General features: G+C 43.4%; 1 protein-coding gene across 1 annotated transcript in view; it reads left to right on the top strand.

Moving 5' to 3' along the window:
• Positions 1–11,520, top strand: part of LOC311040853 (uncharacterized protein) — a 28,626-nt gene extending 17,106 nt beyond the window's left edge. Inside the window, exons 3-6 of the mRNA XM_084051222.1 lie at positions 2,802–2,870; positions 5,949–6,150; positions 8,931–8,999; positions 11,097–11,520. Of these exons, the coding sequence (XP_083907348.1) occupies positions 2,802–2,870; positions 5,949–6,150; positions 8,931–8,999; positions 11,097–11,229 (473 nt within the window). The 3' untranslated portion in view covers positions 11,230–11,520. The remainder of the gene's footprint in view (positions 1–2,801; positions 2,871–5,948; positions 6,151–8,930; positions 9,000–11,096) is intronic.
• Positions 11,521–13,181: the final 1,661 nt, after the last annotated feature.

Genomic DNA, 13,181 nt, shown 5'->3' with positions numbered 1-13,181 from the left:
GGGGAGAACAAGTATTTGATATACTGCCGATTTTGCAGGTTTTCCACTTACAAAGAATGTAGAGGTCTGTAATTTGCTAAAAGCCACGACCCATCAAGTACTTGTTCTCCCCACTGTATATCACTGCTGCTCAAACTTGTTCTCGTCAAGGACCACCCACAATTATGTATTTGGCCGCCGACCCCCATCTCAAAATATGTTGTTCCAGGGACCCCCCCAGAAGCAAAGATTTGAGTACAAAAAATTGTTCTTGTAAAAATATGTATTGAAAGATTTACACAAATGTTCAAGATTTTTCAAAAATAGCAGATCTACAAGCTCGTAGCTACGAGCTATGAGCTTGTACATCTGCTATTTTTGAATATCCAAAGTAGAAAAATAGTGGTTAGCTAAAATCTAGAATGACACAGAATGCGTCGCCGGATTAAATGTGATAAAAGTACTCGTCCATCACGGCCTCTCTCTTAGGCCTCGGATTCCACACACAGCCTTTTCCATTTCAAGGACGGCCAGTTTAATGTGCATTGATTAGGCCCACATAACAGACCCCCCCATTTCATAGCATGCTTTATCTCTGGTCCACCCTGTAAAATCTCACTCTGTTAATTTAACCCATTGAGACCTGAAGCCGATTCTACATCACGTCTCCTAAATACCAACAGTTTTCTGAAAAACGTATGTTTCTATATCAGTGGTGCTCAAACTTTTTTGGTGGCCACATGGCTACCGTCACCGGTCTCACTGTCACGGAAATATCCGGTCTGTCCCTTGACCTTCTGGCATCATCGGCCAATGGCAGCGGCTCGCTGACCCTACTGCTGCTCTGCAGGATGGGCTGGGATGGGAACCATGCCCCCCCCACACACTCCACTTTAAGAACCACTGCCGTGGAGCACACACACACACACACACACACACACACACACACACACACACACACACACACACACACACACACACACACACACACACACACACACACCATCCACATCTCTCTTTTTCTGCCTTTCATCTCTGTCTCACTTACTTCATTCTCGCGGCTGTTTTCCCTCTATCGGATTTTTCTTTCTCCCCTCTTTTCATCTCTTTCTCACCCTTACATTAGCACACACGCATTAGCACACACACATTAGCACACACACACACACACAGTGGGCCCCTGAGGTTGTCCTGGACGTGGGGGGGGGGGCTCAAGGTGGCTCTGCTGATAAAATAACATTAGAGAAAAACGTTTTTTTTTTTCCGTCCGCCCAGGATGTTTTTCCCACAGGAGTGGAAAAAAGATAGCTGTAACTATAGGGTTAAATGAGTTGTAGTCTGCATCCATGTACCCTCCATGTGCAATGAGCTGCCTCTGTGTGTCAGCCAGTCTCCAGTAGGGATGCAAATGATCCATGTATTCATTCATTCATAGTTGATAACCTCATCGATCGATCAATCGATTAATTCATTGGTTCTCAAAGTGGTGTCCGGGGACCCCCAGGGGTCCTTGAGGGAGTTCCAGGGGTCCCCAGCTAAATGATAGATAGTTAGGAACCAAATTTACCCATATGGGTGTAACTGAGAGAGTGTACAAATGGAACCAAATGGACCCTAACGGGTCCATTTGGTTCCATTTCTACACTCTCAGAGTTAAATTAAATTAATTAAATTGAGGTCCCAGAGATAGAAATGCCATTAAATGGGGGTCCGTAGCCTATACAGCGTGTCAAACTGGGGGAAATTAAAATGGTTGAAAATCACTGCTAGAGCCGTAAAAAAAAATCTTCTCTTATGGGGGTCCCTGGCGTATCTTTTCAAATGCGCGTCCACGGGCTAATAAGTGTCAATTTGGGGGTCCTTGACATGAAAAAGTTTGAGAACCACTGGATTAATTGATAAGCAGCGTTTTTTTGTACCAAAAGGAAAATTCTTCTCCAAAAGCCTTTTAATATGATCAAGGATTACTGTGATTATCGAAGCTCATATTTGATATCACACACACCATACTGTAACAGTAGCTTTCACTAGCCAAAAACTAAAAAAACAAAAACACTTTTCTCAATCATTTTTTTCAATTAATTGACATTCTTAACGGCAATCGATTATAGATTAATTGTTAACATCCCTAGTCTCCATCTAAGCTTCCTATAAAAACAGTGTGAACAAAACTGTTATGGCAAAAGCTACAGGCTAGTGATGCACTTAAAGTTTGGGCTTTTATGGATTGATGTGTGTTAGGTTGTCGTTTTCAATGTTTTTTTTTGATTTTGTAAATTCATGTGACGCGCCGTGTGCTAAAATGGATCACTGCTACGTAATTTATTGTGACTATTTATTTTCAGTTATGCTACACACCGCCCGTCGCTGCTACCGATCGGATGGCTTAGTGAGGTCCTCGGACGGGCGCCGCCGGTCACGGCCCCGGTGGAGCGCTCGGAAGTCGCCCGAACTTGACTATCTAGAGGAAGTAAAAGTCGTAACAAGGTTTCCGTAGGTGAACCTGCGGAAGGATCATTACCGTTCTGTCCGGCACCCTCGCGTGGGGGTCTGGAGGTACGAAAAAACCCTCGCCGCGGTCCACGGCCGGGCGGGTGTCGGCGGTGGCGCGTGGCGCCGGGCTCCTCGGGGCCCGGTCTCGCCCGTGTCGCTCAGCCGCCGCTCCCGCCGGCCCGGGCCCTGCGGGCGAGACCGGGCCCCGAGGAGCCCGGCGCCACACCGCACCCGGCCGCGGACCGCGGCGAGATTATTTATTATTTTATTTTTTTTGCCGTTAAGAATGTAATAGAGTCTGTCTGTCTGTTTTCTTTCCCCCTCCACAGGCGTGGAAGAGAAGAAACTCAAGTCAAAGAAGGAGAAGATGAAGGAGAGGAGAGACCGCTGGCTCAATAGTGAGTGTCCATGACGAGGCCTCTTTTAGTCATTCATCACTGTGATGTGTTCAACATATCCATGATGAGGTCTTCATACTCACTCATTCACCACTGTGGTGTGTCCAACATACCAGTGGTGTGCACAGACATTTTGAGGGGCAGGTTCTCAAGTAAATTATACTTTATTTTGTTTACTTGGTCTGCTCTTTTTTTCCCTCTACACCTATACCTCTTTGCCAAAAATAGCCGATCTACAAGCTCACAACGCCTCGCGCTGCGAGGCGTTGTGAGCTTGTAGATCGGCTATTTTTGGCTAAAGTTCTCCTCAGAAAAGGGATGCTAGGTTTCGAGTGGTTATGGTAAAAAGAAAAATCATATCACATAAAGATTTGGCCTTTGTAGTAACTCTGAGGACCCCCTAGGGGTCCCGGAGCCCCTGTTGAAGACCCCTGCTGTAAACTGAAAAAAAAAAAACGTTTTCTTTCTTTTTTTCAAAAGGGCACTTCTGGTCAAGAGGGCAAAGGGCAGGTGCTGTAGCACCACCTAGAGTCTATCTGTGCACGTCCCTGCAACATACCCATGCTCTCAGGCAGACATGTTCTCCGTATTTTGTAGATTAATGCCCTACTTCATCACACAAGCACATCCATAAGGCTATTTTCACAACTCTAAAATGTTTTTAAAATAATAATAAAAAAAGGAACGGTTTTGGACATTCAAGACAGCAACGATATACTATACCATCCACAAGCTCACACGCTTTGAGCTTGTGGATATTATTGTTTGCCGCATGACACACAGGGCGTATGGCAGAGTACAAATGACTGTAGCCATGGAGCAAAGTTCAGCAATTACCAGTGTTGCCATGTCCGCTTATTATAAGCGACCATGGGCTTATTTTCCCGTTATGTTGCTCGTAAATATTGGTAGTTGCAGCTTGCGTTTTTTTTTGGGCTCGTTTCTTAAGTGTAGTTGCTTGCTTCCAAATCGTTCAATTAATATTAAAAAAAAAGTGGTTCTCAAAAATGTTCATGTCATGGACCCCCAAATTAACATGTATTTGTGTCCCCTAACCCCAATCTGAAAATGTTTTGTGCCAGGGAGCCCCGTACCAGTTGTTAGATTAGTATGTTTTAAAAATCTTCCAAATATTCCACATCTTATTTCAAGTTTTTCTGAAAATAGCAGATCTGCAAGAAGCTTTTGCGAGCTTGTAGATCGTCTATTTTCAAATAGCCGACGTATACAGTATATAGGTTTAAAGCGCTCATGTGGCCTATAATAGCCACATTCTTTTGGGCTTGTTTTCCTAGACCTGGTCGCCTATTTCTCTCACAAAATACCCCCCACAACCCCCCCCTCCCCCCCATCCCGACACCATCATCCTCCTATAATTGTGATCAGTCCCTGTAACTCTATCTATCTGCTGAGCCAATCAATTCCTGGGTAACACAAAACGCATCCTCTCTCTACGCGTATATAATTAGGCGCTAATGGCTCCGCCGCGCGAGTCTCTCGCTGAAACCCAAGACCCCGGCCCTCCCTCCCTCCACGCTCTGGCAGTTTTTCGGAAATTATTAGCAAGAAAACGAGGAGAAGACGGTCTTATTTATCAGCAGGGACGTGCACAGATAGACTCTAGGTGGTGCTAGAGCGCCTGCCCTTTGCCCTCTTGACCAGAAGTGCCCTTTTGAAAAAAAGAAAGAAAAAGTTTTTTTTTTTCAGTTTACAGCAGGGGTCTTCAACAGGGGCTCCGGGACCCCTAGGGGGTCCTCAGAGTTACTACAGGGGGTCCGCCAAATCTTTATGTGATATGATTTTTCTTTTTACCATAACCACTCGAAAACCTAGCATCCCTTTTCTGAGGAGAACTTTAGCCAAAAATAGCCGATCTACAAGCTCACAACGCCTCGCGCTGCGAGGCGTTGTGGGCTTGTAGATCGGCTATTTTTGGCAAAGAGGTATAGGTGTAGAGGGAAAAAAGAGCAGACCAAGTAAACAAAAAAAAAGGATAATTTACTTGAGCACCTGCCCCTCAAAATGTCTGTGCACGCCACTGTTTATCAGCTTATTTCATTTTCATATTATCATCGTAATTATTGGCACAATAATTCCAGGAATGGGTGTGGAGGCTGCGGAAACAAGCTTGTTAACCGGTGTCTGAATACCTGATCTAATCTATACGTCGTTTCCACACAATCATTAAAACCCTGAAATATAAATGTCAAATTTTATTCCTTACTCTATTTTGAGCATGTCGTTATTAGGGTTGTCACCGTTACAGATTGACCATTTAATTGTCAGTCAAATAATTGTGATAAGGATTTTAATAGTGTGTTTGGCCGTTGAACATTGCATTCAAGGACCTCAGTGGAAACGAGGACTTTTTTGGACGGACCTTTTAGACCAAGTGTTTTTAACCCATTAACAACACATTGACTGCCAGTCGCGTAGATCTACGCGAACCGATTAAAAGCCGCCACGTGCCAATCGCGTAGATCTACGCCAACTGTTGATATTTTGAAAATCCGCGTTAATTCGAAAAAGTGCACTTTCCGAATTTTTTGATCCCCTTCCGGTTCCGGTAGGACGACCGGAAATTAAACGGGTTCTGTTTTTTTCGATCGCACCCGTTTCCTGTCTAAGAACGAAACCTAAAAGTCGATTATCTCGGTTGTTGTTTTTCTCCTCGCTGATCACCGTCTAGCGTTCACCGCTGTAGCTTCAAGATGGCGGAACGTAAGGGGACGCGGTTTTCACTGCTCGTCGCACACAGATCCCCTGTGTGTGTAGAACCAAATGAACGCGCATTTTTAACGGATTTAGCGGGGTCTATGGCGGCATGAAAAAAACAAAAAAACAACAATAAAACCTTGGCACTGGTGAGTACATTATGAGATTAAACTCTGGCATGGAATGTGTTCAGACCTGAGGCGATTCTTAATGGGTTAAAAGAGTCCAGGTTATGCGGTGTCCTTAAATCTTTAGGAAAGGCGTTCCACAGGGCGCGGTGCCGGTAAACCTTGGCTCTCCTGACCTGTATTGTGTCCGTCTGTTCCGTCCGTCCGTCCGTCCGTCCCTCTCTCTCCCCTCCAGAGATCAGCTCCATCAAACAGGCCAGGGAGGAGCAGGTGGCGGAGGCGCGCCGGAAGGCCATGCCGGTGGTGGGAGACATGAAGCCCCTGGCCGAGGCCCTGCCGGAGCTGTCCCAGCTCCTCACGCCCTCCTCCTCCACCTCCTCCTTCTCCTCCACCACGCCCTCCACCTCACAGCGCCGCAACAACAGGAAGAATAAAGTGTAAGTCTGCCGTGTGTTTTTTTTACAACCGTTTTTTGAACGTAGATACTGTGTCATTTTAGATGTATTTGGTCTATTCAAAAATAGCAGATCTACAAGCTCATAGCGCGGCACCGAGTGCCGCGCTATGAGCTTGTAGATCTGCTATTTTTGAGGAAAGTAAATTGTGAAAATCGGTTCAAAATAATCGTTGAATTTATATATGCACTGTTAACTCAAATCTTTGCTTCGGTGGGGGGTCCCTGGAACAAAATATTTTGAGATGGGGGTCCGTGGCTAAATACATATCATTTTGGGGGTCCTTGACATGAAAAAGTTTGAGAACCACTGATATTATAGCAATATACTTTTTTTTTTTCTTTTTTAACTGTTAGGATTTGGAAGACATTTGTGAAATCCCCAGAAACAAAGATTTGAGTAAAACAATGTTTGCTTTAAAAAAAAATATATATATATATATGTATATATATATATTCAAAAATGTGCCCGCGATTTAAAAAAAATAAAAAATAGCAGATCTACAAGCTCGTTTTAATGGGTTAAATGCTGGGAAAAGCTGGCGGACACAGCCCTGAACTGCTGTATTTTGTTTGTTTATTTTGGTAGGGGATTTTTAGTACTGGGAAATCAAATACATTATACCAGTGACGTTCAATCTTTTTAATTTCGTGGACCCTCAGTTTGATATGCATTAGGCCACAGACCGCAATTTGATGAAGAAGTTTGGGTTGATCATATCAACCCGCGGAGTGTCGGGGAATACTGACAGTAAATGTTTAACCACTTAAGCCCTATAAACGTGATATAGAGGAAACAGCCGAGCTTATAATTGAGCTTTATAATTGGTCCTCATGCTCATTATGAGACGGGACCGTGTCTGTCTACTCAGGGCCGGGGGGGAACAGTTCAGAAACCTGCCTGTCATTGGCCGTATAGATAGGGACTCTTAATTTAACATGATATGTATTATAATGTAATACTATAATGGAAAGCAGGGACGTGCCACTTTGTGTCGCGCTGTGAGCTTGTAGATCTGCTATTTTTGAAAAATCACGAAAATGTGTGCAAATCTTAGAATAGGTCAAAAAAAATTTTTTAATCAAACATGTTTAACTTAAATCTTTGCTTCTGTGTGGGTCCCTGGATCAAACTATTGTGAGGTGGGGGCGTCCTTGACATGAAAAGCTTTGAGCACCACTGATATAGCAACGTAAATTTTTCAGAATACTGTTAGGATTTAGACATTTTGTAGAATCCTCAGAAGCAGGGACGTGCACAGATAGACTCTAGGTGGCGCTAGAGCACCTGCCCTTTGCCCTCTTGACCAGAAGTGCCCTTTTTTCAGTTTACAGCAGGGGTCTTCAACAGGGGGTCCAGGACCCCTTGGGGGTCCTCAGAGTTACTACAGGGGGTCCGCCAAATCTTTATGTGATATGATTTTTCTTTTTACCATAACTACTTGAAACCTAGCATCCCTTTTCTGAGGAGAACTTTAGCCAAAAATAGCAGATCTACAAGCTCACAACGCCTCGCAGCGAGGCGTTGTGAGCTTGTAGATCTGCTATTTTTGGCAAAGAGGTATAGGTGTAGAGGGGAAAAAAGAGCAGACCAAGTAAAAAGTATAATTTACCTGAGCACCTGGCCCTCAAAATGTCTGTGCACACCACTGATGGAAAGTGTAGCCTTTTTCCTCTCCATGTAAAGTTATCATGCTGAATGTGCACACTGCACATGTTCAAACCCACAGTCCACCTCTGAGACACAGTGTGTGTGTGTGTGTGTGTAGACAGAAATGACTCTGTCCCATAGTGAAGCATACGTGATGTTAGAAAAAAAAAGGTGAAATGTTTTTAACCCATTTAATCCAGGAACGCATACTGAGTCATTTTAGATTTTTTTTTAGCTATAACCATGATTATGTTCAGGGGTGCACATAACTGGTGCGCAGGTGCGCATGCGCACCCAAAATAAAAAATGCGCACCACATCAGGCGACGCGAGGCGCTTTTGCGCACCAACAGCTGGGACAGGAATTTCCAAGCTTTTATTTTTTAGCAAAACTAAAAAATAAAAGCCTGGAGATCGAGGCTAGGAATTTACTTCCTGTAGCCACACTCACACAATCACTCTAAAGCACCCGTCGGCCCCATGTACAGCCATTAGGTACAGGGGGAGAGATATGACTCGCGTCGCCTTGCATCGCCTCGCATCGCCTCGCTGGCTGCGTGCAGCAGCGGCTGTTAGAGGCACTCGTCACCGATGATGAACGCACCGTAATGGTGCAAAATATGCCGTGAACGTCCCAATCTGGCGGATAAAATCAGCGCAGCAGCACAGGGCACCAACCTTGGGGGCTTTATGTAACAGCGTGAGAAAAAAAAACGGCGAAAATCGGCGGAATTTAGAAGCAGAGCGTCCTTTTTTTCTCCCCCCCCCCGTTGACAAAACTGTCCGGTGGGCACCGTGCTGAACCCCCCCCCCCCCGTTGACAAAACTGTCCGGGCTGACCACAAACAACTGTTATGAATAAATAAACGAACACTAAGGGCATTTTGTCTATAATTTCAGTTAGTTTTAGTTCGTTATGTAAACACACAATACAGTTACAGTTTATTTTTATTCTAGTTTTTATTTAGTTCAGTCAACGAAAATGTTTTTTCAATTTTCGTTATTGTGTTAGTTTTGGTTATAACTATAATAACCTTGGTTCATGTCAGACCTGTATATAACTGTATAACCTGTATATCTCTCTCTCTCTCTCTCCTCCATGTTGACCTCCAGACCGGTGAAGAAGAAGCCAGAGCCCACAGACTTCAGCCTGATGAAGCAGCCTCAGAAACGCAAGTTCCTGTAAGATAACACCTCGTTTTTTACCACGGCACGCACACGCACACACACACACACACACACACACACACGCACACGCACACGCACACGCACACACACCATAAAATCCTGAGTGTTTATATTCCACTCTTGAGAGTGTACAAATGCACCCTGAAAGGATCTCACTAAGTTAATTGTGTGTTTGGCATTGAACATCGGAAGGAACATATTAATAACGTTTGCCTTTTAGGCTTCGTTATCAAACACTGCACAGCTCATGTTGTATATCCATATAATTATTGTTGATATGACACCAATAATAATAATAAGGAGACACTCAGCAGGGACAAACTAGGGGCTGTCAATACACAACGGGTCAGAATATGACAAATAATTTAAATATACAAAGAAATTATTGACATATTTAATAATGCTATACATGTAAAAAATAGCAGAAATAGCAGATCTACAAGCTTACAAATGTCTAAGTAATCCTGGGCGCTAAAGCTTACAACGCGTAACGCGTTGCGTGGTTTGAGTGGTGCTCAAAGTTTTTCACGTCGAGGACCCCCAAAATGATATGAATTTGGCCGTGGACCCCAATCTCAAAATATGTTGTTCCAGGGACCCCCAGAAGCAAAGATTTGAGTTAAAAATGTTTGCTTTAAAAGAATATAGAAATATTAATTTGCACACATTTTCACGTTTTTTTCAAAAATAGCCAAAGTGTAAAATAATGCTTAGCTCTGTTCAGCTTCAAAAAGATCCAAACACTTTCAATATTAAAAAAAGACGTACAAGCTTGCAGCCCGGCACGAAGTGACGCGCTGTGAGCTTGTAGATCTGCTATTTTTTGAGAACCACTGTTCTGAAACACACGTATGTTGCTATACAGTATATAGCTAAAATCTAAAATGACACAAATGCTTTCCCGGTTTTAATGGGTTAAAATGTGATGCTATCCAGTGCAATTGCTGTTGTTTGTTCATTTTGTCGATTACATTACATTACATTACATTACATTACATTACAGTACAGTCATCTAGCAGACGCTTTTATCCAAAGCGACAATAAGTGCATTCAACATAATAACTAAAAACTATGACGAAAAATGTTCCTCGACTACCTTTTTTTCACTGACGAAAACTAAATAAAGTTGTGACTAAAACTATGACTAAACATATTGACAATGTTGTCAACAAATACAAACTAGACCAACATTTTAATTGAGGGACTAGTGGAGAAGAGGTCTAGTAGAAATAAGACAAGTCTTTTTATGCTTGGCTGCGTGGGGGTATTATGCTCCGAAAATAGCTGATCTACAAGCTCAGACACGTTGTGAGCTTGTAGATCGGCTATTATCAGTATAAATCATGCCTTATGACGCCAGCAAGGCCTGCCAAAATACACACTGTAGATTTAGTCGACTAAATTTAGTCAACCATAACTAGACTAAAACTAAAACATTTCAAAAGACTAACATTACATATGACTTAAACTAAATGGAATTTTATGCAAAAAGACTGTGACTAAATAAATATTTGCTGTCAAAAGTAACACTGGTTTGTTGGTTTGTTCTCTGTTTAACCCATTCAATCTGGGAATGCATCTGTGTCATTTTAAATGTTTACCTATAACCATTATTTTATACTTTGGGCTATTCAAAAATAGCAGATCTACAAGCTCATAGAGCGGCACTGAGTGCCGCTCTATGAGCTTGTAGATCTGCGTGAACATTTGTGCAAATCTTTGAATACTTTTATTATTTTTAAACATTTTTAACTCAAATCTTTGCTCCTGGGGGGTCCCTGGAACAAAACCTTTTCATGTCAAGGACCCCCCAAAAGTATGTTTTTGGCCCGCCGACCCACATCAAAATATGTTGTTCCAGGGACCCCCACCAGTTTAAAAAAAAAACATATGTAGGCTATTCAAAGATTTGCACAAATGTTCCAAGATTTTTCAAAAAAATAGCAGATCTACAAGCTCGTAGCTTGTACATCTGCTGTTTTTGAATAGGCAAAGTGTAAAAAAAAATATGGTTGTGGCTAAAATGAAAGTGTCTTTAATACAAAACAATGTAATTTACATATCAGTATTTCTGTGTATTTTCTGTTCCAGAGAAACGGAGAGCAGCCGTTTCGGCGAGGCAGCGAAAAGCCTGGCCTCCAAGGCCAACCCTCTGGCAGACATCGCTGAGCAGCTGAGGAAGAGGATGAAACAGGAGGAGGAAGGAGGAGGAGGACCCAGTTAACCCCCTGTCCCCCACCCCCACATAGAAGAACCCCCTCCAGTTGGCTCACACACTGGCCGCCCCCCCCCCTCCCCTTTTTTTCCACCTAAAGAACGTTGGTTCTAGAACCCGGTTCCGTAGTAGATTCTTGGAAACCCGTAGGTGCTTTTCACGGGAACCGGCGGCCGTGAACCCGCGGCTTGTGTTTTTTTCCTCCATGTTTTAAGCAGAGCCGTTGTGATTTCGGGGCGGCATACAGTAGCTGAATGGTTAGAGAGCCCGTTTGGGGAGCAGGAATCCCCAATTTGTCCCCCACCCTGACAGTATACAAATGGAACCAAATGGACCCGTTAGGGTCCATTTGGTTCCATTTGTATACTGTCAGAGTTGAGGGGAGACCTCAAAATGTAAACGTTTGAGAACCATTGAGTTACAGTTTCCCTTTTCTTTAGTCTTTGCCATTGTTTATATCGCATCTGCATCTTCCAAACCTGTAGAATAGTGGCACGGCCACTTTGGTTCCCAGAAGAAAAAAAAAGAGTTATTTTGGTTCCACTTCCGAACCAACTTTTTAGGGTTCTGAACCCCAATTCATTTTCAGTGGAAACACTCTGAACTGGTTCAGAAAAGGAACGGAACCAGTTCAACCTACGGTGGAAAAGGGTGTGGCCACTGTGAGCTGAGAGGCAGAGACTTTTTACCGAGCGAGCCCACCTCACATCATGGTCCTCATGGTGGAGGAGATCCCATCATGGTCGACCCCCCTCGCCCCCCCCCCAGTGGTTACCAACCTTTTTTTTTACCTTGGAGCCCCTCCCTCTTCTTACTTCGGTCAAAAGCTGAAACCCACCCCACACACACACACACACACACACACACACACACACACACACTCACTCTCTTGTGTTTTTCAGACCCGTTAACCACTTCAAGCCCTTCATATTTTTTTGTGTGACGAATAGCAAAAGAAATAGCCGATCTCCAAGCTCACAACGCGTCGTGAGCCTGTGAGCTGCATTTTTCTTTTTTGCTATTTTTGGAACTTTTGAACATTTCTAGGAAGAACGTTTTCTATTATAACAAAGTTGGGACTGATATCGCATTGAGTGGATGAAAGCGAGTTAGGATTTTGTGTTATATGATGCCATGTTTAACATTTTTGGACTACCTCCACATAGGGCCCGTACCCACCCAATCCGGGGGGGGGGGGGGGGAGCCCTTACCCCCCAACCTTCCCCAAGCAGCAAGCGTGTTTGAGGCGTACTGACTGTCCTCTGTTCCTGGATTATGTGTCAACCATGGGACAAAGACACTTTGGCGAGAGGCCTTCGCTACAGCCCAGCCCCCCGGGTCTGTGGTCTCTTTGTTTTAAAGGACTATAGTTCACCCCAAAAAAAGGGCTTGTTTTCTATCAATTACACGCCCCACGAAGCCTTGAATTCATGGAGATCGTTTTGTTTTTTCGTCGCATTCCTAAGCCAATAATGTGATGACATGTGGCACATGCATGTGCCACATGCGGCCCCCACCTTCACTTAATGCGGCCCGCAGGCTAATATCAGAATACTGATATATTATTGATTTCAGCTGTTACAATTCCATTCATGCAAACATGACCCGCTTTAATCACTTCAGTCTATATTACTAGCTTAATGATGACTAGCATTAAAATTATATTGTCTTTTTCATGTCCGATGTATTTGTATTTAAGTTCATAAAGTTAACATAAGTATAACTAGATGCATTTGAAATTAAATAATGTTACTTTTCAGGATTCCAATTCAAAAAGTCGCAAAAAACTAGGCTTCGTGAGGTGTGTAATTGATAGGAAATGCGTCATTATTTTGGGTGAACTACTCCTTTAAAGGGTAAGACCACTTTGGTAGAGGTTTGGGTTGTGTAGTTACCTTGCCATGATGTAACTCCAAAGGTGGGCAAGAAATAAAAAATAATTGCTCCATTGATTAGAAATT

Source organism: Gymnoscopelus microlampas, assembly GCF_963454915.1.
Source record: "Gymnoscopelus microlampas genome assembly, chromosome: 24".
Taxonomy (NCBI): Eukaryota; Metazoa; Chordata; class Actinopteri; order Myctophiformes; family Myctophidae; genus Gymnoscopelus; species Gymnoscopelus microlampas.
The sequence above is the reverse complement of the archived record's forward strand: the minus strand, read 5'-3'. Positions and strand labels throughout refer to the sequence as shown.